At 52.2% G+C, this 23,093-nt stretch overlaps 1 protein-coding gene across 6 annotated transcripts; it reads left to right on the top strand.

Annotated features, from left to right (window-relative positions):
- The first annotated feature begins 216 nt into the window (after positions 1-216).
- FGR (FGR proto-oncogene, Src family tyrosine kinase) lies at positions 217-21,675 on the top strand. Of its 6 annotated transcripts, none has more exons than XM_055330950.1 (13): positions 217-379; positions 9,038-9,100; positions 10,086-10,315; positions 10,805-10,907; positions 11,905-12,003; positions 15,603-15,706; positions 15,955-16,104; positions 16,785-16,940; positions 17,018-17,197; positions 17,770-17,846; positions 18,088-18,241; positions 19,009-19,140; positions 19,247-21,675. In XM_055330950.1, exons 3-13 carry the CDS (start codon positions 10,096-10,098, stop codon positions 19,453-19,455), a joined length of 1,584 nt encoding a protein of 527 aa, XP_055186925.1. In that variant the 5' UTR covers positions 217-379; positions 9,038-9,100; positions 10,086-10,095; the 3' UTR covers positions 19,456-21,675. The 6 variants fall into 6 exon arrangements, with proteins under 6 accessions (XP_055186925.1, XP_055186920.1, XP_055186926.1 ...); XM_055330945.1 differs by having other exon boundaries at positions 10,083-10,315; XM_055330951.1 differs by lacking the exon at positions 217-379 and adding an exon at positions 753-929.
- The last annotated feature ends 1,418 nt before the right edge of the window (positions 21,676-23,093 follow it).

Below are 23,093 nucleotides of genomic sequence, written 5' to 3'. Positions count from 1 at the left end.
GAGGAGGAGGGATTTTCCTAGTTGGTTAAAAGCTGAAGTAACAGTGGTGGGAGGTAGGATTGAACTCCAGGTGGGGGGGGGGGTGGTGTGGATCAGGGATCCTTCCTAGTCCCATAGGCTAGGGGAACCATGTTAAAGGATGATGCTCAGTTTCTCTAAATCTTGGGTGTAGGGGGGGGAGGTTGACAGCTTCTCCTTCCTCAGTGTGGCCTGAGGGTTGATTCCTCTCAAAAGCAGTCTCCTGAGAGAAAAGTCCCCCGCTGCTCCCCAGTGTTCTACATCCCTGTGCCCCCCACTTGTCCAGCTCCTGAGGGAGACCAGGGATCTTCAGTGGCTCTGGTGACAGCAATCTGAAGCCAACGAGCTGTGGAGAACTTGGGTAAGGCCTGCCCGCATCTGGTGCAGTTTCCCCAGCTGCGAAAAGGGGTGGGGGTGGGCTTCAGGGCTAGAGAAAAGCTGCTTCTTAACCTGAAATCCAATCGATCTAAAACAGCAGGTGCTTCTGGGATTGAGGAACCTGCCCCGTCGGAGGGGACCTTTGGGAAGGCTGCGCTGGGGGTTCAGGTGGGGGGGAGGGGAGGAGTTGGGGTGCAGGCAGAGACGTTCAGGGCTGCGAGGGGGGAGGCACGGGGGAGGCTGGCAGTGGGAGCGGGCGGGCCTGCGATCCCGAGGGCCCCTCCCCGCCTGGGGCAGCCGGCTTGGGGCTGGGGCGTGACTGTGAATTCTCCCCGCCGCCGCCGCCGCCGCCCCGCTTCAATAAGAGAAGTCCGAGGCTTCCTCCTCCCGGCCCAGCGCAGGCGGCGGGCTGAGGCGAGCAGCGCCCCAGGGGCCCCCCGCCCCCCACGACGTCGGCTCTCGCGGCTGCCGGGAGCCCGGCCGGCTCGCCTGGGGTCCGTCGGCGGCGGCCCCCCCCACCCCCCCGGGACCAGGTAGGAGGCCGTCAGGTGCAGCTGGACGCGCCGCGCGGCGCCCCGGGGGTACTGCAGGGAGGCGGAGGGCGGAGCTGGAGGAGCCGGGACCTCGCCCCGGAAAGGACCCCCGGAGGACACCCGGAGAAGGGGACTGACAATCCCCTGGGGAGGGGGCCGGAGGAATACGATGAAGCAGAGTAAAGGGACCGGCCCCCTAGAAAGGTCTGGTAGGGAAAGCGGAGGGAACCTGTCTAGAGGAATTGATAGAAATTGGGAAGGGGGCTGAGTCAGGGGTGAGGGACCAAGGGGACCCTCCCCAGAGGGGCAGGAGAATAAGCTGAGGGCGCCGTGAGAGGGAGGATGGGGGAGAAGCTGAGGGTTCTGGAAGAGGGTAACGGGGGGGAGGACCAGGTGAGGGAGTTCGCTGCAGGAGGTCAAGGAGAACCACTTCTGCAGGATGCAGAACAATTCCGAGGGTCCAGGAAGTCCCCTATCCCAAAAGAGCAGAAGTCGCAGGGGAAGCCTGTAGCCCGGTGGGGCGGGGAGGCTGCCCGAACTGCCGCCACCTGCACCCTCCGGCAGGTTCCTGGTGGGCGGATCCCGGATGGCGAGGGGACTCCTCCAAGGCGCTAGAGGCGTGGGTCCCGGCTTCCTGGGGAAGTCCCCGCCCTCCGCAGGGATGGGCCTCTCTGGGTGCCCCCTTCCCGCCCCCAGTGGCGGCCTCGGTCCACGTTCCCCCTGGGATCCGGGAATTGCTGGCAGCCCCGACGGAAATCCTGCTTTTGACCGCAATTGCCCGGAGAGGCTGTCTCCGTAGCAACCAGAGGGTGGAGAGCCGGAGCCGCGAGCTCCGCTGCTGTTGGGCACGTCGCCCACGCAGCCCCCCTTGGTACCCCCACCGCCCCCATTTGGGGGTCCTCAGTCAGGGGTAGGCTTTTGGACAGAGGAGTAAGGCCATGATGCTGAGTGTTCAGGCATCCTGGGGGGAGGCTCTGCAGTCGCAGGAACTTAGCCAGCCCGGGGCCCTTGATTGCTGTGTGACTTTAGACAAGTTACAGGCCTTCTCTGGGCCTGTAATTAGTGGGGGGGGGGCATTACCTTTGCCCCTACTCAGCCCCTATCCCCCACCCCATCCCAAATCCCCAGAATCAGGTGCTTTAGAAAGCACTTTTTGCAGAGTGTCCTGGAGGGGTTAAGAGTTCTTACTGCCCTGGAGGGATCCTTTCTTTCACCTTCTCAAAAACATGGAGGGGGTACAGAAAGCCTGACGGGGCCTCCAGGACCAGCACACGAAGTGACATCTAATAAATAAATGTTTGTGGATCTGTTGAAGTCCCATCCTGGGAAAGTCAACAGGTTTGAGGGTCTATCCTCAACCCCTACGGTACCACACCCAGTGACCTCTGAGTCTTTTGGCATCCTTCCCCTGTGGTGGTGGTGGGAGAACAGAGCTGTTCTCACTTCACAGATAGGAAGAGGGAGGTTCAGGGGTCAAGGGCTGATAGGGCCAGAAGTGGGGACTTGGAATCCAGGGCATCTTGCCCGTGATGTGGTGAAAGAAGTAGGTGGAACCGAAGCTTGAGATCCCTCCTCATCCCTACTAAATCCCTTGAAGCCTTGTGGAAAGATGAGTGGGTGACTGGCGAATTGTTGGAGAAGGTGGGGAGTGTATGGGCTGCATGAACCCTGTGGGCTTGAAGCTATGAGCGAGGTGTCAGTGTTTGTGAGTCTGGTTTGGGCTTTGAGTGAATGAGCCCGAGCAGCTGTGTGGGTGTTTCGGTGTTCTCTACAGCCACCTGGAGCTAATGTGGCAAAGGAAGTGGCCAGACCTTGGGAGGCTGGTTAGGGGGACCCCAGAGCTGGAGAAGGAGAAGCCAGGGCCCTTTGTGCACCAAGCATACCAGCAGACGACCTGGTTTGAAGGTTTGACCTGGTATAAGGTGGAACCAGGGGAGGAGGCTTCCTGTCTGACCACATCATGGAATCTAGACTCCTATTCCCTCAGATCTCCCTGGACCACCCATGGCTCCCATCTCCTTAAAACCAGAATCCCTGAAGACCCTTGAAATAGAAGCTGGTGTGTGGGTTTTCAGAAACAGATGAGAAACCACCATGACCCCATACAAGTGGAGAAAATTCAGCTGACACCTTCAGGATCATGTGGAGGATAAAGCTAGTGTGGCAAAGATAGGGCCCCTCCCTCACATGCCCCCACCACACCTGGTGGTAGAGTCAGACTCGGGAATGTCTTCTTGGGGCCTGGGTGTTAGGGGTGGGGTGCTATAAGGCCTCAAGAAAGAATGGTGTGGGATGGGTAGAGGTTCAATGAGAGATGAGGTCTCAGTGAAAGAGATGAGGGTTAGTAAGAGACAGTGGAGTTCAGTGAGGGACAGAGGGCCTCTGCGAATGAGAGATAAAAGCCTCTGGTCAGAGGACTCCAGTCTTGGTGAGGGGATGGGGCGCAGTGCCCTGCCCCTGGCCAGCCCAGAGCCCTGAAGAGTAGCCGGAACTCTTGCAGGATGGTGGTTTCCTGCTGCTGCCCAAAGTCCCAGTTCCCTCTTTCTGAAATCCCCCCAGCGACCTAACCAACTCAGCCCTCCCACCTCACTCTGGGAACTTCTCTTTCTTCTCCACCCTGCTGCTCCCCCTCCCTGGGCCTTGGAGGGGCCTTCCTCGAGGGAAAGGAGCAGAAGTGAAAGTTCACTGCACACCAGCTGTGTGCCTGGTGCTTTCACATTTGATGCTCCGAAACAACCCCATGAGGTAGAGATTTATATCCCTATTTTCTATAAGGCAAAGAAACTACAGCTCAGAGAGGTGAACCGACTTCCCCAATGTTTCAAGCTAGTTGTCAGGCTGCATAGAAATAAGCTTAAATCTGTCTCCAGGTTCCACAGACACTTGGCAGGGGTTAGGGGGGAACAGGACATCCTGTGTCTACATCGAAGCCCTGACATGGCTTCGGGAAGCATGGACCTCAAGAAAGAATGGGTGGGCCTAGGACTCCTATGTTCAGGAGTAGGGCTAGGCCTAAGGCTGGCTCCCTGCTGAGTGGCCAGCTGCCCTTTGGCAGGAGTGGCATGTTCACTTGGCCATGGGCTGGAAATATGACGTATACTAGTCAGAGACAGCATGACCTGCGCAGGCTCTGAAGAACACAGCCACGGTGTGAACTGAACTCTGGACCTGAATTAATGGTCCTGGCTTTGAATCCCCTGTGGCTGTCTGACCTCGAGCAAGTCTCTTTCCCTTCTACACACAAGAGGGAGATGAAGTGATAAATGGTCCCTGGATGGGGGGCATTCTAGCTTTGCTGCTTATGGTTTTCAGCCTCACTTGGCCACTGCACACTGGGTAAAAGCCACATCTCTTCAAGCCTTCCCAGCAACTGCACAGAAGGTACAGATGCAAAACCGGAGGCTCAGAGGGCTTATATCATTCATCTAGAGTCCCGGAGCTAATAATATAATATAAAGAACAGGGATGCCTGGCTGGCTCAGTCGGTAGAGCATGCGACTCTTGATCTGGGGGTCATGAGTTCAAGCCCCATGTTGGGCATAGAGCTTACTTAGAAAAAAAAAAAAAAGTAAAAGAACAGAGCTAGATAAGGCTACACAGAGGGAGATGTTGAAGGCAGGAGCACCCTGGTCCAGGGGTGGACCTCAGCTCTAATACCTACCACTTGATTTTGACACAGATGAGGCTATGGAAACTAACTCCTATCAACCAGATATTTAAGAGACATACTCTTAAATATCTGTGCAGGCTCTGAAGAACACAGCCATGGTGTGAACTGAACTCTGGACCTGCAGTAACCAGAATGAACCTGAGTAACCAGAATGCTTATGGCCACTCTTTGAGCTGCTTCCTTTCTGGTGTTAGTAGGCAGCTGGCTCAGCTCTGAGGAAAGAGAGGCCTGGATTCAGATTCTAAGGCTATGAAAATCACAGTTGCCTGAGAGAACCCAGGCTTCCCCTCTCTAGGCTATCATGAGGACTTAGAGCATGTAGCACAGGGCCTGGCTCGTTGTACCTCTCAGAGGGACACATATTATTGCTTCTACAGGGGCTACAAAATAGAAGAGTGCTTATTGTGGGATTGGAGCCAAATGGATTGGGGTTGCATTTTTGTTTTATTTATTTTATTTATTTTAAGATTTTATTTATGAGAGAGAGTGAGAGAGAGCGAGCCCGAGAGAGCACTCACAGGAGTGGGGGGGGGGGTAGAGAGAAAAGCAGACTCCCTGCTGAGCAGGAAGCCCCTGGGATCATGATCTGAGCCACCCCAGGCCCCTGGGGTTGCATTTTGGCCTCCCCTTACTTGCGGTGTGGTCTTGGAGAAGTTACTTACCATTTCTGTGACTTGGGTTGCTTATCTGTAAAAGAGGGGGTAGTAATAAAACCTATTTCCTCGGGTAACTAAATGAGATCATGCATGGGAATGCGTGCATAATGCCAGACACTGAGTATTTAATAAATTAGAAACTTTAAACTCATAGTTATTGCCACCCAGACTTCTAGGAAGTCAAATTACTCTCCAAAGAGGGGGGGCAACCCCTTAGGACATGAGGCAGACAAAGAGGAAGAGTCCTGGGGGCTGTCTGCAGACACCTGAGCCCAACCTGCTTCTTCTGCCTTTTCTCCTCTGCCTTTGACTCTTTAATTCTCCAAGTTTCTCCTAATTTCTCCCTATCTCTTTTTCTGTCTCTGTCACTCTCTGTTGTCATTCTGTTTCTCGTTTTTATCTCTGTTTGCCTCTTTTTATTCCTTCCTGACAGTGAGCTGCTGGAGCCAGCTAGTCCTGGCTCTGGAGAGCTGATTGTGTGAATCTCTTCCCAGCCCAGTGTCCAAGAAGTCACCTCAGTTACCTGAAATCAGCCATGGTAGGAATATTTATACAACAGAAATCAGCAAATGCTACAAATCAGGCCTTTTTTTTTTTTCATTTTGAGAATCAGTATGCCAGCACACCACGCTGTGTTTCTCTTTGTACTTGTCTCACTCTTACCTCTCTGTATCTCTCAATCTCTGTCTCTGTCTTCTCTTTCTCTGTCCCTCCCATCTCTCTCTTTCCTCTGACAGAGCCACATGAGTATGGTCACACATTGCGTGTCTCCCTCAATGCCTTGGATTGTGCAGATGCCAGACCTTGTGCCCAACCCCCCTCACCCATATCCTCCAACCACTTCTGCACGCTGGCACCCAGAGAGCCATGCTTAACCCTGGACTTCAGTCCCCATCAGGCTGGGAGTGCCAAGTCCTAAGAGCTGCTCCCTACTGTCTGTTCCCTGCACTCTCCACCCTGCCCAGAGCTCTTCCTCAGCCCACAGAACCCTCTGGCTCCTTCTCAGAGGCTCACAGTTTTTGAACCATTCCCCACCCCCATTCCAGGCATGCAGAACTTGGGAATCTCATTAGGCTGCCTTAAAAATGTTGTGATAGGGCACCGGGCTGGCTCAGTTAGTGGAGCATGCCACTCTTGATCTCTTGTGAGTTTGAGCCCCACGTTGGGCCTACAGCCTACTTTTATTTTATTTTTATTTATTTATTTTTAAGATTTTATTTATTTATTCATGAGAGACAGAGAGAGAGAGAGAGGAGGAGAGGGAGAGAGAGAGAGAGAGAGAGGCAGAGACACAGGCAGAGGGAGAAGCAGGCTCCATGCAGGGAGCCCAAAGATGCAGGACTCTATCCGGGGTCTTCAGGATCATGCCCTGGGCTGGAGGGGCGCTAAACCGCTGAGTCACCGGGGCTGCCCTACAGCCGACTTTTAAAAAAGAATTAAAGTGCACCTGGGTGGGTCAGTGGTTGAGTGTCTGCCTTTGGCTTGGGTCATGATCCTGGTGTCCTGGGATCGAGTCCCACATCAGGCTCCCCATGGGGAGCCTGCTTCTCCCTCTGCCTGTGTCTCTTCCTCTCTCTGTGTCTCTCATGAATAAATGAATAAAATATTTTTTAAAAAAGAATTTAAAAAATGTTGTGATATTTATCTGGGTATTTTAGGAAGTGGCAACCTCGTATCTATGTGGGGACCCAAGAGGTTGCACACATTTGTGTCTCTTATAGAGAGGTGCTCTGTGTGGGTCTGTGAATCAGCAGAGGGCTCTGTATATCTCTGTGTGTCCCTCTGGGGGCTCTGTGCATCTGTGCATGCTTGCAGGAATGGCTGTAATTATCCATGTCTGTAACCAGGCATGGGAGAGAAGTGGCTCAGATTCTAGAGCCAAACGTCAGGATTCATTATGTATGTGACCTTGGGTCAGGCTCTAAAACTCTCTGTGCCTCAGTTGCCTTATAGTAATAGGCAGCAATAGTAATAGGTCAGAGTGTTGTTATGATAATAAAATGCAGTAATATATATAAAGTGTTTAATGCAGTGGCTGGCACCTAGTAAGTGCTAAAATCCTGTATATGGTATTCTCGTGGAGAGGCTGTGTGTATGGTATGTGTATGTGCATGTGTGTAGGTGGGTGGGGGCCGGGGGTGTCTGTATGTGGGGATGTGGGTATTTGAAGATGTCTGTGTATAGAGGAGCTCAGAGTCTCTGTGAGGTGCTGTGTGGAGCTGAGCTGTGTGTATCCAAGAATGTGTCAGGAGGGCTATGTGGATCTGGGTAGAGGCCCTGTGTGCCATTTGAGATGGGTCTGTGTCTTTCTGTGAGAAAACCTCCATTCTCACCCTGTAACCTTTGTTTTCATCCTATCCCCATCTGTCCCCTCAGTGCCTGAAATCCCTTCCTTTCCCAGGTCCGGGATGCCCCCCACCTCTACCTATTTTCTCTCCTCAGGCCCAACCAACCCTCAGTGTCCTGAAGACTTTCAGACACAGTGGTTGCACCCCAGGGGAGGGGTCCTGAGGTGAGAAGCACGGCAATGGCTTAGTGAACACAGGCTATTTTAGGGCTCTTACCACAGCCTGCTTCGCAGTTCACCAGATGGGTATCACCCCCCCTACACACATGGGAGAACAGTTACATTGAAGAGTGAGAGGGGCTGGTGGGTCTAGAGGAAGGGTGGGTCTAATGTGACAGAGCCATCCTCTGAGCGGCTGGATCTGGTGGAGCCAGGAAGGCTTCCTGAAAGAGGTGAGTATCCTCAGTAGGAGGGGCAGGACCCGGAGGGAAGATGAGGAGGATGTCCCTACGGGAACTGGACTTGGGGGCCGAGAGATGTCAGGTGGGAGCACCTGTCACAAGGGTCCTTCCTCAGCCCTCTGGGGGAAATCAGGGTTCACTGGGTTAGCCCCACCCTACAACTCTCCATTCCTCTCACATCTTAAGAAACTGAGCCCTCTCCCCAGCAGTTCCTCTCTAAGTGTTGCAATGGCAGAGTTTCTGGTGGGGTGTGGGGAGCCCTTGCTCAATGATCTGCCTGCCCCATTGCTCAGAAGATATCACTATCGGGAAAGTCTTGGCTCATTGGAGGGGCTCCTCCCCAAGGGATCCTGGGGGCCCTGGCTTCTGATCTGGGCCTTTACCTGATGTGTGGGAATAGGAGCGAGCTCTGGAGGTAGGTGTCCACTTTCAGCTGCCACCAGATGTAACCCTGGGACTGCTGGGGCTTACGGAGCCCAGGTGGGAGCAGAGGCAGCATGAGAAGGAAGGGCTGGTTTTTAGGAGCCAGTGATTGGGGAGCCTGTGAGTGAGCTGAGCATGGCTTGACAGAAATCCAATGAGAGAGGTGGGCCTAACACAAAATTGTGAGGATGAGTCTGTCAACCTATCAGGCAGCCTGTGTGCCTGTGTATGTGTGCGTGTATCTGGCGGCAGAGCTTGGACTTGCGTGAGAGTTAGTTTGTGTCAGCGTGTTGGTGTTATTGGTGAGCACACTCATGCGAATGTATGCTGTGGGTGTTGGTGTGTGACTGTGTGCTGGGGTGTGTGTGTGTGTGTGTCAGGGAGTTGGTGTGTCAGGTGGATATGAGTGTGAGAGAGTTCGTGTGGGTGGTGTGTCCTGTGTGAGGGTGGACATGTAAGTTTGCCAGGGGCGGTGGGAAGGAAAAAGAAGGCAGAAGTCATGCTGGGACAGAGCCCAGGCCTGGCTTCCTGAAGAGGGCAGAAGCTGGCAGCTGGCTTGCAGGAACCTTGGCAGAGCCTTCATCTTCCATGTCCTTCTCTCTCGCCCTCAGGTCTCTGGCCCCTCCCGAGGACCATGCCACAGCCCCACTGACCCAGGAGTAGGGGCCTAAGGGGTAAGTGGGGAGAGAGGGGGCTGAAGGCTTTCAGGGTCAGGAAAAGGGGTGGGGTGGCCTTCCTGAGCCCCACAACTCTGCATGGCTCCCTCCTCCTACAAGAGCCCTGTTGCTAGGTAACAGATGGGGGAGCCACAAAGAGGCAGCTTGAGAGGCCAGAGGCTGGACCCACAACAGGAAATGGCCTTGATCCCCCTCTGCAGGGAATCTCCAGGTGCAGAAACACGGAGCCGTCACACACACTCACACACCAACATGTCTCCATACATAGACATGCACATACACAGAGGGCTACACACACACATACACACAGGGACATTCACACATACTTTCACAGACCTGTATGGACAGATACACACATGCACAGACAGGCATGTAGGATCCCATGCAGGGTTATGCATGTGGTCATACACACGGATGCAGAGGCACCTACTCACACAGACCACCTGCACGCACAGATATACATGCGCGCACACACATAGGAACACACATATATACTTGCACGGCAACAGTGTACATATGTATATGCTCCTAAGACATGAACACACAGAACTACCACGTGCACAGGGACACGTACCCACCCACACTTTATACTCACACAGACACACAAATATCCACAAGAGGCTGCGCACACATAGGCACACCCACAGGCAAACTCACAAATACTTAGAGACACACAAAAGACACACATGTACAAGCACTCTGAAGAAGTGACAAAAACACAACTTTATCGAAGCAATAGGAGGCAGAAATATATAAATAAACACAAGCAGCATCCCAAAGCTGAAAACCAGCCCATTAAGGATATACATCCTCCCTCCAAACATACTCAGGCAGCTGGGAGGTAGACCAAAGGTGGCCCTGCCCCACCTTTATCCTTCACCAGGGAAGACCCTGAGAGGGGAAACTGCATGCCTGTGTGAGTGTGCGAGGGTGGCGTATCTGGTAGGGGCCCCAGAGTAAAGCATACCCCGTTCTGTAGCAGGGCACCTGGAATGGGCTGTGTGTTCTGCAAGAAGTCGGAGCCGGGGCTCAAGGACGATGTTGGCCTGGAAGGGGAATTCAGGGGCAGTGGGGCTGCGGACCGCTATGGCCCTGACCCTACTCAGGCCCGGGGCGTGTCCTCCTTTGCCCATATCCCCAACTACAACAACTTTCCCACTCAGTCCACCAACCCCACCTTCCTCGATGGGGGCACCATCAGGGGCATCTCAGGTGAGTCTCATGGCTGGAGGCAGACGCTGCGTGGACCCTGGAAGAACTTGGGGGGAAGGAGACAGCTGTACGGGGCTCCACTATGACGTGGGAGACACAGCCCCACTTTCAGACCACAGATGGAAACTGTACGGCCCTACCTCAGAAATCCCAGCCTGAGGGGAAGACATAGCTCTGTTTCCATCTGAGATAGGGACCCTGATGACAGGCCTGGGTGGGAAGTCTTGATGGAGAAGAGGAGGAATGGGTGACTTGGGAACTCCCCAGGGTGGGAGGGATGAGCTGGAAGGCATGTGCCCTGAATCCATGGGGAGCCAAGCTATGAAACCCAAGTCAGAAATCCACTGGACTCCAAAAGCCTCTGGGAAGCAGGCACTGCAGCTGTGGGGAGGCACAGCACCTGGCTGGGGAGCAAGACTCTGGGGGGTTCAGGCCCCTTGGAGCCCCTTGTCCCATGCCCTACTCTGCTGAGTAGCCCTGACTCTGCAGGGACTGGGGTGACCCTGTTCATCGCCCTGTATGACTATGAGGCCCGGACAGAGGATGACCTCACCTTCACCAAGGGTGAGAAGTTCCACATCCTGAACAACACGTAAGTAACCAGGCCACCTGGCTCAGGACACAGCCTGGGCTGGGAGCAGGACCCAGAGAGGAGTCCTACCTAGTCCCTCAGAAAGCTCCAGTCTAGTTGGGGACACAGATATATGACAATAACAACTCAGAGTAATCGCTACTATGTAGGGGGGAACATAAGGACATATGGGCCCAGAAAAGATACTATGGTCTTAAGGCTAGTGATCAGGGCAGGCTTCCTGGAGGAGGTGATTTCTAAGGCGAGACTAGAAAAATACACACAAGAAGTGAGGAGAAGAGGAAGAGAGAGTGAGAGAGAATGAGAATAAAGGATGACTTCTAGAAACCACCAAATGGTTCAGTCTAGGTAGATCATAAGGTATGAAGTGTAGAGTGGAGAGGCCAGAAGCTAGAGAGGCAGGTGGAAACAGATTCTGCAAGGTCTTTTTTTTTTAAATATTTTATTTATTTATTAATGAGAGACAGAGAGAAAGCACAGAGACACAGGCAGAGGGAGAAGCAGGCTCCATGCAGGGAGTCCGAAGTGGGCCTTGCTCCCGGGACTCCAGGATCAGGCCCTGGGCCGAAAGCAGCACTAAACTGCTGAGCCACCTGGGCCACCCTCTGCAGGCCTTTTTAAGCCATGTTGAAGAATCTAGATTTTATCCCGAAGGAAATATGGAAATCATTGGGGGTAGGGGAAGATTTCAATGGGGGACAAAGTGACTGAGTTAGCTGTCCACTGCCTACCCAAACCCCAGCCCAGCTGAGGAGCCAAAGGAGAAAGCCAGGAGGCCCACATGTCCCCAGACATGTTGCTTCTGCAGGGAAAAGTTTCCTGGGGCAGCATCAGTGGCTGAGAGCAGAACAGACAATATCCTGGAGGGGTGTGTGTGTGTCCAAGGTGAGGGGCTGGCAGGGCTAGTCTCCACCTGACCCTTCACAAGGCCCTGCCTGGCCCCAGGGTACTCCAGGGGGCTGGGTTGCCACTGACCCACTGCGTTCTGTGCCTGCAGTGAGGGTGACTGGTGGGAAGCTCGGTCTCTCAGCTCCGGACGAACTGGCTATATTCCCAGCAACTACGTGGCCCCTGTGGACTCTATCCAGGCTGAAGAGTGAGTAGTGGGAGTGGGAGGTTGCAATCCCTATGGACAGGACAGGATTCTGGAATCCAAGGCCACCTCTGAGTCACAGCCCCATTCTGAGCCTATCTTCTTACCTATAATTCTGTGAGGTCATTGTAAGAATAAGAGAAGAGAATAATGATGATTATGACAATAACTAATATTGATGTAGCATGTATTATGTTCTGGGCACTATTCAAAGTGCTTTCTGTGCATTAACAGAGTTAAGAACTAATATTATTCTCTTTGTGAATGAGGCAACTGAGGCACAGAGAAGTGAAATATCCTACCCAAGCTCATATGGCTAGTAAATAGGTGTAGTTGGTATTTGAACCCAGATAGGTCTGGCTGCACTTGTTATGCATTATACATGTTGACTCAGTGATAACAACAGCATATGAGCTTTTAAAAATTGTAAAAATGCTACACAAATGCAAGGGGATATTGCTTAGAATTAATTCTGTTAAAGGGGTGCCTGGGTGGCTCAGTTGGTTAAGCATCCAACTCTTTTTTTTTTTTTTAAGGATTCATTTATTTGTTTTAGAAAGAGAGTGTGTGCATGCACCAGCAGGGAGAGGGACAGAGGGAGGGAGAGACAGAGAGAGAGAAGTAGACTCATGGCTGAACTCAGAGCTGGATCCCATGACCCTGAGAATACAACCCCAGCCAAAACCAAGAGTCAGATACCAGCCGACCAAGCCACCCATGTGCCCCGCATCTGACTCATGATTTCAGCTCAGGTCATGATCTCAGGGTCCTGGTGTAGAGCCCTGAGTCTTGCTCCTAGCTGAGCAGAGTCGCTTGTCCCTCTCCATCTGCCCTTCTCTCTGCTTACACACACACTCTCTCTTGCTCTCTCCCTAAAATAAATAAAATCTTGAAAAATAAAGAATTAATTCTGTTCAGGAGGCAGGGAATCATCATTCGTGGTGTACCATTATAACCTGAGATATGACGACAGGGACTTTACCTACCTTGAGTCATTTAATTCTTACAGTCACACCATTGATATTTTGCCCCATTTTACAGATGAGAAAACCAAGGCTCATAAAAAACTTTTTTATCTATGTGCATATATATATATATACACACACATATATATATAATTATATATATATGGATCGGAGAGACTGCAGAGCAGGAGTCACTAGGATTTGTTACTAATTTGCCATTGGTTATAAGGAACAGGAGGAATTAAGTGTGATCCAAAGTCTTCTTGAGGAACTAAGTGGGTGATGGTGCCATTTGCTAACATGGGGAACACAGGAGCAGGTATAGACACCTGGGTTCTGGTGGGGGACTTGCTGAGTTGAGGTCTGTACAGAAGAACACCCAGGTGAAGGACACTGCCAGGAATTGGACTAGGCTGTGCTTCGTATGAGAGGGCGAGGCTGCTGACTTAGCCCAGAGGAGAGGTCATCTTTTCCTACTTGGCACTAAGGCTCTTTGTTTGCTGTAGCTCTTGCAGAGGGCACAACTGGGCTGGCGTAGAAATCTGGGAGTCTCCAGGATGGAGGTGACAATTAAAGCTGCACAGGAGGGTGAAGGAAGAGGAGGAGTGTGAGAAAGAAATTGGCCCTAGGACTCAACTTTGGAGAAAGCTGCCTTGAAAGAGAAGTTGCCGTTAGGAAACCAGGCCAAGCCAAGTCAGAACAGCCAAGAGGGTGGAGGAGAGGTTTCAGGAAACAAGAAAGGGAGTGTCAGAGGCTGCCACTGGATTTGGCAATGGGGTGACCTTGGTGAGAGATGTCTCTGTGTGAAGTGGGGGTGGAGGCCAGACAGCAGAGCCTGGGAGGGAGTAGGAGGTGAGGAAGTGAAGACCCAAGTGTGAAGTGCTTTTTCAAGTGAAGAGAAGGTGAGAGATATAACAGAATGTTGATGGCAAGTTAGGGCTTAGAACAGTTTTTTGGGGGGGAAGGAAGAAATGTGGGCATATGTAGAGGTTGGTGGGATGGAGAGGCTGCAGGTGGGGGCTGGTTTGTAGGGGAGAGGTGTCCCTGAGCGAAGGGAAGTGGTTGGGGTCCTGAGCTCAGAGGAGGTGAGGCCTTCATCCAGAGAAAGTGGTAGGAGTCTTGGAAAAGAGAGGGGTGATGATGCAGAAGGTGGGAGGTGTGGGAGGTTCATGCTTGTGTCCACATCTTAGAAGCAGTGTCACGAAGCTCTGAGAGACACTCATTGCAGTGCCATGGTTAAGAGCAGCGTTGTGGTTAAGACTGCAGGCCATTGAGCGACAACTGGTGTTCCTATTCTGGCCAACACAGCTTAAGAGCGTGTGGCCTTGGGCAAGTTGCTTAACCACTAGGTACCTCAATTTCCTCATCTGTCTAATGGAGGTTAATAATAGGACCTACCTCACAACGTTGTTATAAGAACTAAATGAATATAAGGTGTTTTAAAGCAGAGCATGACATAAAATAAGTACTGTTATTATTAAATTAATTATTAAGGAGGTAACTACTCCCATGGGTATGGGTGGGGGCACGGCTTTGAAAAAACTTGGGAATGTGTCCTGTCTACATAGGCCTTCTACAGTTCCTCTTTCCCCATCCTGCCTGCCCACCTGGACACTCTACTTGCCAGTACCTTCCTGTCCCCCAAACTATGCCCAGTACCCAGGTGTAGACTGGTTTGTTTATTTATTTATTTATTTTAAATATTTTATTTAGTTATTTGAGAGAGAGTGCACACATGTACACACACATAAGAGCTAGTGGGGAAGGGTAGCTAATGGGAAGAAGCAGAGTGAGAGAGGGAGAAACAACTCCTCACTGAGCAGGAAGTGACACAGGGTTCAAGCTGAGGACCTTCCAGATCATGACCTGAGTTGAAGGCAGCCAGGTGCCCCAGATTGGCCAATTTTGTAATCAAAGGACATCTGAGTCTTCTATGGCACTTGTGGGGCCACTCTGGTTCTCCCAGTGTATTTTCACAGTTGATTTAAGGCTACAGTTCAGTCTTAGGAAAAATATCCAAGACAAAGAAGGAATGCCTGACATCTGAGGTTGAAGTCTAGCTTTATAAGAATATCCAAGTTAAAGGGAGTGGAGGAAAACCAGCAGTCAGAGCCAGGCAGGAGCAGTCATGAAGAGGGGAAGAGAAGCAGGAAAGGCTGTTGTTTGGAAGTCATAGGAGGAAAGGATTTGGGGGTAGGGATGGATGGGGAGAAGGATCTGAGAGATTGCCTAGGTGGTGGGAAAAGAACTAGGCTGGGAGGTAAAACATTTCACGTAGACCTCATCAACCAGTCCTGAGGGAAGGTCACTTCTCCTCTCTGAGCCTCAAGTTCCACATCTGCAAAATGAGCCCTTGGAGGAGCGGTAGTGAGATGAATTCAGAAACTGGTAGCACCCTGATGAGATCACTGGTGACTGGGGTCCTAAAGATTTTAGTTGAAGGGAAACCCGGAGAGTGGAGAGAAGTCTAACCTTTACTGGGTGGCTACCACAAGCCAAGCATTCCACATTCCTAGTCTCTGTGCACCTCACTGAGGAAATTGAATCTTGGCGAGGTGGTTTTCCCCAGGAGGCTGAGTTGTGGATTGAACTGGGTGTATCTGGGTGTATCTGACTCTTGCTGGCCCTTCCCAACAGGTGGTACTTTGGAAAGATCGGGAGGAAGGATGCTGAGAGGCAGCTGCTCTCCCCCGGGAACCTCCGGGGGGCCTTTCTTATTCGTGAGAGTGAGACTACCAAAGGTGGGGGCCTGGGAAGGGGCAAATGGGAAGCTCAGCTGTTAGGGTGGGACTAGGAACAGTGGTGAGGGGCTTGGGTCATGGGGGAGTGGGGGGCAGATGGGACAGGGGTGGAGGTTCAGAGATTTGACTAGGACCGAGTTCAAGGGATGTAGCCATCCAAGTTCTGAGTCACCAGGCATTTGGGTGTCTCAGGCTCCAAAATGAAGAACAAGGAGGAAAGCAGACTCGAAGACAACCCTTGCCCACAGGTGCCTACTCCCTGTCCATCCGGGATTGGGACCAGACCAGAGGCGACCATGTGAAGCATTACAAAATTCGCAAACTGGACACGGGTGGCTACTACATCACCACACGGGCCCAGTTCCACTCGGTGCAGGAGCTGGTACAGCATTACATGGGTGAGGGCTGGTTTCCAGGGCTGGTGTGTGCTTTGGGTCCCTGAACTAACCCACTAAGAATTAGGGCCAGAGAAGGAAAGGGGTTCCCAAAGCAGTAGTGGCTGGAGCAAAACTGGAACCCAAGTGTTTGGGTTGCCAGCCCAGGATTCTGCTCTGTAGGATTCCAGAGGGAACAGGTGTGAGACTGTCCACGTCAGAAGGGCGCCCCCTAATGTCTAGCTGGGCAGGAAGCCAAATAGACCTGACTTGGAGGATGGGCTGTAGGGTTGAGAGGAAGCTGGGAATCAATGCCCAGGTTTCTGCTTTAGTTATACCAAAGGTGAGGTGCAGGGAAGGGCGAGGGCCTCATGTCCACACCACTGTCTCGAATCCCCAACTCATTTCTACCTGTCAGAATCCCACCTTAACCCTGAAGGCCCAGCTGGAGGCCACCTCCTATGGAGAGGACTCCAAACCCTGCAGGGGTCATCCTTCCTTCCCTGGGCACCAACATGTTCACCTACTCAGTGGGTCAGGTTGCCTTTGGCCCCGGCGTGTGACCTCCCCTGTGGCCTAGTTCCTTTCCACTGATGGGGGAGGGGAGCAGGGAAAGGGCTGCGCCTGGGACTGGATGAAGAATGGGTGGGGCGTCCTGGCCTGCCCACGACATGCAACACCCCCGCACCCCCCACCCCCGCCAGAGGTGAACGACGGGCTCTGCCACCTGCTCTCGGTGGCCTGCACCACCATGAAGCCGCAGACAATGGGCCTGGCCAAGGATGCTTGGGAGATTAGCCGCAGCTCCATCGCGCTCGAGCGCAGGCTGGGCACCGGCTGCTTCGGGGACGTGTGGCTGGGTACGGAGGTCCCGGGGGCGGGGCGCGGGCTTGGGACCACCGGGAGCCGGTGCTGACGAACCAGGACCACCTGGCAGGCATGTGGAACGGCAGCACGAAGGTGGCGGTGAAGACGCTGAAGCCGGGAACCATGTCCCCGAAGGCCTTCCTGGCGGAGGCGCAGATCATGAAGCTGCTGCGGCACGACAAGCTGGTGCAGCTGTACGCCGTGGTGTCGGAGGAGCCCATCTACATCGTGACCGAGTTCATGTGCCACGGTGAGGGGCGGGGTCAGGAGGCGGAGTCTGGGGGTGTTCAGAGACGTGTCTCTGCGGGAGGGACCCGAGTGGCGATCAGTGATGGGACAGGGGACTTTGGGCAGAGTCCGAGAGTGAGGCCGGGGTGAGGGAAACCACGTGAGTCCTGAGAGTGGAGGCGGGCCCATATTTAGACAAGGCTGGGGCCGGGGCTGGGGGCGGAGCCTCGGTCGCTGGGGGCGGGGTGGTCAGTTGGTGGGTGGGGTTTGGGGGAGCGGAGACCGAATCTGTGATGAGGGAGGATCTGGGGCGGAGTCTGAGTGGGGCGTGTCTAGGGGGACGGAGGCAGGGAAGAAACGAGCTGTGGGCCGAGTCTGGGTGTCTGTGGGAGCGGGTCCTGGGCGAGATCTGTGAGGGTTTGAGGCAGCTGGCTGGATCCCGAGTGGGGGCGGGTCTAAGGGAGAGGGCTGGGGCCAGGGGGCGGGGCCAAGCTGGGTGAGAAGGAACCTGGCTGGGGGCGGGGCCAAGCGAGGGAAGGCTGGCTTGGAGCTGGGGGTAGTCTTGCTGCTGATTTTCTGAGTTCCTTTCCTCAGGTAGCTTGCTGGAGTTCCTCAAGGACCGGAAAGGCCAGGATTTGACACTGCCCCAGTTGGTGGATATGGCAGCCCAGGTAAACTGGGACAGCAGCCTTTATCTCAGACTGCCCTCCTATTAACCTCCGCAAACCCCTATGCCCTTAAACACTTGCCCCTGGAAGTACAGTCCCATCCACTGGATCATCTGTGCTACCTGAGGCAGGGCAATGCTCCTCACTGAGCTTCAGTCTCCTCATCTGGAAAGTGGGGTTTTCAAGTGATCTCATGTACAAGCCATGGTGTTCCCATCTGTCCATACCTTGGCTCCCCCCCTAGGTAGCTGAGGGCATGGCCTACATGGAACGTATGAACTACATCCACCGGGACCTGAGAGCAGCCAACATCCTTGTTGGGGAACGACTGGTGTGCAAGATAGCTGACTTCGGGCTGGCCCGTCTCATTGAGGATGATGAGTACAATCCCCAGCAAGGTGCCCTGCCTCTCCTCACCTTCCGAGAGTTCCCCAGTGCACCAAGGGGCTGCCACGGGGTCCCACATATTCTGGAACCATTCCTCCTACTCCTAGACCACCTGGGGTACTCCCATCCTGAAGTAGTATAAGAGGCCACTCTAAGTTTGAATCCCAACTCCTCTACTTACTAGCCAAGTGACCTTGGGCAAGTCACCTAACCTCTGTGAGCTGTTTTTTTCTCATCTATAAAATGAAAATATTCAGACAAAAGTAAGTCAACAGATATCTATCAGGCACCTACTATATGCCAAGCATTGCTATAATTCTCAAGTGAAAGACAATAGAGTCTAGCTAGAATGTCTGGGAATGAATCCTAGCCACTTATAAACTATGTAATCTGGGCCAGTTACTTAACTAGTCAGTGCCTCCTTTTCCAAATCTGTACAATGGAGTTAATAATAAAAATAATATTTATTTCACGGGCTTTTTGTAAGGTTAAGTGAGTTAATGCATGTAAACCACTTTAAAACAGTGCCTGGCAGGGGCGCCTAACCAGATTGGTTGGAAGAGCACGCAACTCTTGATTTCAGGCTTGTGAGTTTTTTTTAATTTATTTATTCATGAAATCTCTACACTCAACATGGGGCTCAAACTCACAACCCCAAGATCAAAAGTCACATGCCCTTCTGACTGAGCCAGTCAGGTGCCCCAACATGCCATTCTCTTAATCCAGCTATCCCCAGGGACCTCCCCAATACCTTTCCCTTCTCTCCCAATCTCTGCAGGGGCCAAGTTCCCCATCAAGTGGACAGCCCCGGAGGCTGCTCTCTTTGGCAAATTCACCATCAAGTCAGATGTGTGGTCCTTTGGGATTCTGCTCACTGAGCTCATCAGCAAGGGCCGAGTCCCCTATCCAGGTTTGCTGGGGTGGGGAGGTGGAAGGGTGGGTGGTCATGGAGGGGCTTTCCTGGTTGCCTCTTTCAGAGGGACTAGGCCCCTGAGTGACAAAGCCCCACCCTCCAGGCATGAATAACCGGGAAGTGTTGGAACAGGTGGAGCATGGCTACCACATGCCATGCCCCCCAGGCTGCCCAGCATCCCTATATGAAGTCATGGAGCAGACCTGGCGTCTGGACCCAGAGGAGAGGCCTACCTTCGAGTACCTGCAGTCCTTCCTTGAAGACTACTTCACTTCTACAGAACCCCAGTACCAGCCTGGGGATCAGACATAGCCTATTTGGGCATCAACCACCTTTCTGGGGTACCCACCAATCCCTTCCAATCCCCAGGGCTCTGATCCCAAAGCTCCCAGGCTTAGAACCCTTTAGGGTCCTAGCATTTCAGAGCAACCTGCTTGCCCCTCTAGGGCAACAATCCACTCATTTTAAAGATGGGGCCAGTAGAGGCTTAGAGATCATCCCTCACTCCGGCTCCAAGCACTATTTCTCCTCTTCCCACTTAGGCTCCTACCTCTAGATTCTCTTTCCACCTCTCCCCCAGAAGAAATGCTCAGACCTTGTCTAGTTATTTATAAAACTGTATATCCTTTCCCTCATTTACCTTCTATCTCTGCTTTTTTACCCTATCCATCCCACTCTGAATTTACCTCCTACTCAATTCTCTTGTGTCTGTTAATTGCAAGACAGGGAAAGTTTTTGCTGGATCCCTTTCCTGCTGGGTGGACACTGTAGTACAGGACTGAAGTCCAAGCCCAGGGTGAGGGAAGGCTTGCTGAGGGCTCACCACCTCTCTGAATCATGTGTGTGTTTATTGCTTTTTGTAAATAAGAAAAGTGACAATATGAATCCTTGAGCCATAAAAATCCCTTCTGTTAGGGGAAATGGTGGCCAGAGGAAGGGGAGTGTGACTGCTTTGGCTGCTGGGAGGAGGGAGAGGTAAAAGAGTACCCTAATTCCTACTGAATAGAGGGAACTCAAAGTGTGTTTTGGGATACTCAGAAGTCCTGATGCTCATCCCCATGTGAGTTTAGGACAAGCTGAGAGATGGATACAGAAGATAGGCAGGCAGAGATCAAAATGTCCCCCTTCATTACTAAAGTGGCTTTCAATCTATGTGCAGTAGGTCTGCTAATTCTCTACTTGATTTCAGCAGATATACCATTCATCACAGGCAGAAGAGCATAACTTGTTAGGCCTCTTTTGACAGGGACAGTGGGGAAGACCACAGAGGACTCTCTGCAGCTCCTCAAAAAAAGACAGAAGGGAAGGGAAAGGAGAGGTCTGAGAGCTAGTCTACCTCATTGGATTTCACTCCAGGCAACTCTGCTCCCTAAGGGGCTTTGGAGAGGGTGGAAGGCACTTTTGTTGGTCACAGGGACTGGGGGCTCCTACTGGCATGTCATGGGCAGGGATTGGGGATACTAAACAACCTGCCATGCACCTGTGCAATGAAGAATATTCCTGTGCCCTTGCTGCCACTTTGAGAGACTCTGGCAGCTGATGTGCTTCCAAGCGGAAACAAAAGTACCAGGGAATAAGGGTTCCCACTTCTCCCATCAGGAAATCACAGACCCCTGACTTCCTAAGGGAATGGACTGGGGGAGGGGTGGTGGGGAAGAGTCTGGGAGCTAGGAATCACTGCTGCAACTGGCCAACAGTTACTAAACATAACTCTGGGAAGGGCCCTTTGGTAGGTAGGACCCCAGGAAAACAAACTCCAACAAGACCTATCTGTCCCAGAGGAGTTCACAACCAGGCTGGGGAGAAATAGTAATAATAACTCACTTGTTAATTGTCTGCTGCATGCCAGATGTGTTTACATCCATCTTTTCATTTAATCCTGAGTCTGGTTCTATGTCCAGCCCCCATTTACAGATGAGGAAACTCGAGGCTCAGGGGTTACATGATGTATCAAGGTCAGCCGGGTGCATGTGACAGAGCTGGGACTTGAACCCAGGTCTCACACTAAAGACCATGATCTTTCTAGGCTTCAGTCTTTGAAGGGATCTTATCTGCCCCACGTAGATATTTGGAAGATCTTTCTCCCTCTAGATATTGGTAGAAAGGTTCCCAGAAATCCCTCCAAGTTGAGGATCCTAAGGAAAGGAGACAAGGTGACCAATGCAGATGGAGTTTCCTGCGCTGAGCCCTGTGTTGGAGACTGCTGCATGGGAGCAGTAAGATGAAGAGGCCAACTGGCTGCTGAGAGAGGTGGTCAGAGGGGTGGGAGTCCTGTACATTTGTGCTCTCTGCACACTTGAACTCAGGGGCCATGGCTTTCTGAGAGCCTGTTTCTGGCTGACTAAACTCAGAAGAGCCTGACACAGAAGCCAGAGGCCAGTGTGTTCGCTTGCCATGGAGTAAACCGATAACTGCACAGCTCTGGAGCTGCAGTGCCTGGTGTGAAACCTGCCTCGACCATTCACTTGTGAGTGAGGCAAATTATTAATCTCTCCAAGCCTCAATTTCCTCCTCTGTGAAAGGACAATAAAATGTTCAACTCATGTTCACCCTCTTTGTCACGTCCATTTATAAATTACTTATCCTATTTATTTCAAATGAAGGCCCAGCAGAATAGTGAGCCTCCTGGAGTTTACCAGGCCCTTGGTGCTCCCCAGCAGAGACCAGAGCCTGGAATCCCTGTATCTACTGGTTCCCTGTCCCTCCCTCTGGTGCAGCCAAATGAATTCTCCCTTGTACCCCCTTTTCTGTGTATCCTTCTGTTCCCTTCTGATAGAGCACAATGCAATTGATTAGGCCTCTGTTTTCTCAATTTCAATCACATCCTGGCCCTGCCTCCCTGAGATTACAGGCGGGTCACCTTGATTGCGGTTTCCACTGTTCACAAAACTCTTCAGTCGTTTACAAAACCATCTCTCGCCTCATTCACTCCCCCACCTGGCTCTTCTCCTCCGTGATGCTGTGTGGATTTTACTGGCTTAAGACTCAGAGGGCAATTTTATTTCCAAGTTCATGGTGGGGGAGGAGGATACCTAATTGGCTAATGCTGGGTGTTTCACATGCATCATCTAATTTGATCCTCACCACAAGGAGTGCAGAAGGGTGATTATTCCCATTTTACAAAAGAGGAAATGAAGACTCCGAGAGGCTACAACATTTGCCCAAGGTGACACAGTTGGATGATAAGAGTCAGGATTTTAGCCTATGGACTTCAAAGTCTCATGCATTGCACTGTATCATATTTATTCCTTATTTGATGGAGCAGCATGGGAACATATAATACTAACCCAGAGTCAAGTTCAGGGAGAGCATGGTGCAGACAGGGGTCTGGAGTAGCCCCATATATACACATAGGATTATATTCATAAGAGAACCAAGTCATTTATTAATTTTGCACACATTTACTGATGTCTCCTGTAGGCTGGTCCTGTCCAGGAGGCAAAACAGTAAACCATTACAACACTTAGGGGGCAAGGCCAGAGTGGAGGCCGGGGGAGACTTCTTGGAGGGTGTGAAAGAAAAGTCAGCCCAATGAAGCAGCCAGAAGGTGAGATCATCTCCCATGGAGGGAACAGCATGTGCAAAGGCTCAGAGATACCGTAGAGCATGGCCAAGTGCAAACAGTTATGTATGGGAGGACTGAGGGTGCAGATGCAGCGTGGAAGAAGGTTGGAAGGTCAGAGGCAAAACGTAGAAGGGTCGGGAATCCAAGGGGTATGGAGTGTGGAGAAAAGTAAGAGAAGAAATGTGTGGGCAGGACTTACTGTGGGGAGTCTATCCTGAATCCTATTGTTCCCGTACTGAGCTGGGTGGACCTATTATCTACTCCAGTAGTTCTCTCCCCCTTCCCATCTCTCTCTCCTCCCTCCCTCCCCATCTCTCTCTCTCTCTCTCTCTCTCTCTCTCTCTCTCTCTCTCTCTCTCTCTCTCACACACACACACACACACAC

Source organism: Nyctereutes procyonoides, unplaced genomic scaffold (assembly GCF_905146905.1).
Source record: "Nyctereutes procyonoides isolate TBG_1078 unplaced genomic scaffold, NYPRO_anot_genome, whole genome shotgun sequence".
In the NCBI taxonomy this organism is placed as follows: domain Eukaryota; kingdom Metazoa; phylum Chordata; class Mammalia; order Carnivora; family Canidae; genus Nyctereutes; species Nyctereutes procyonoides.
The sequence above is the reverse complement of the archived record's forward strand: the minus strand, read 5'-3'. Positions and strand labels throughout refer to the sequence as shown.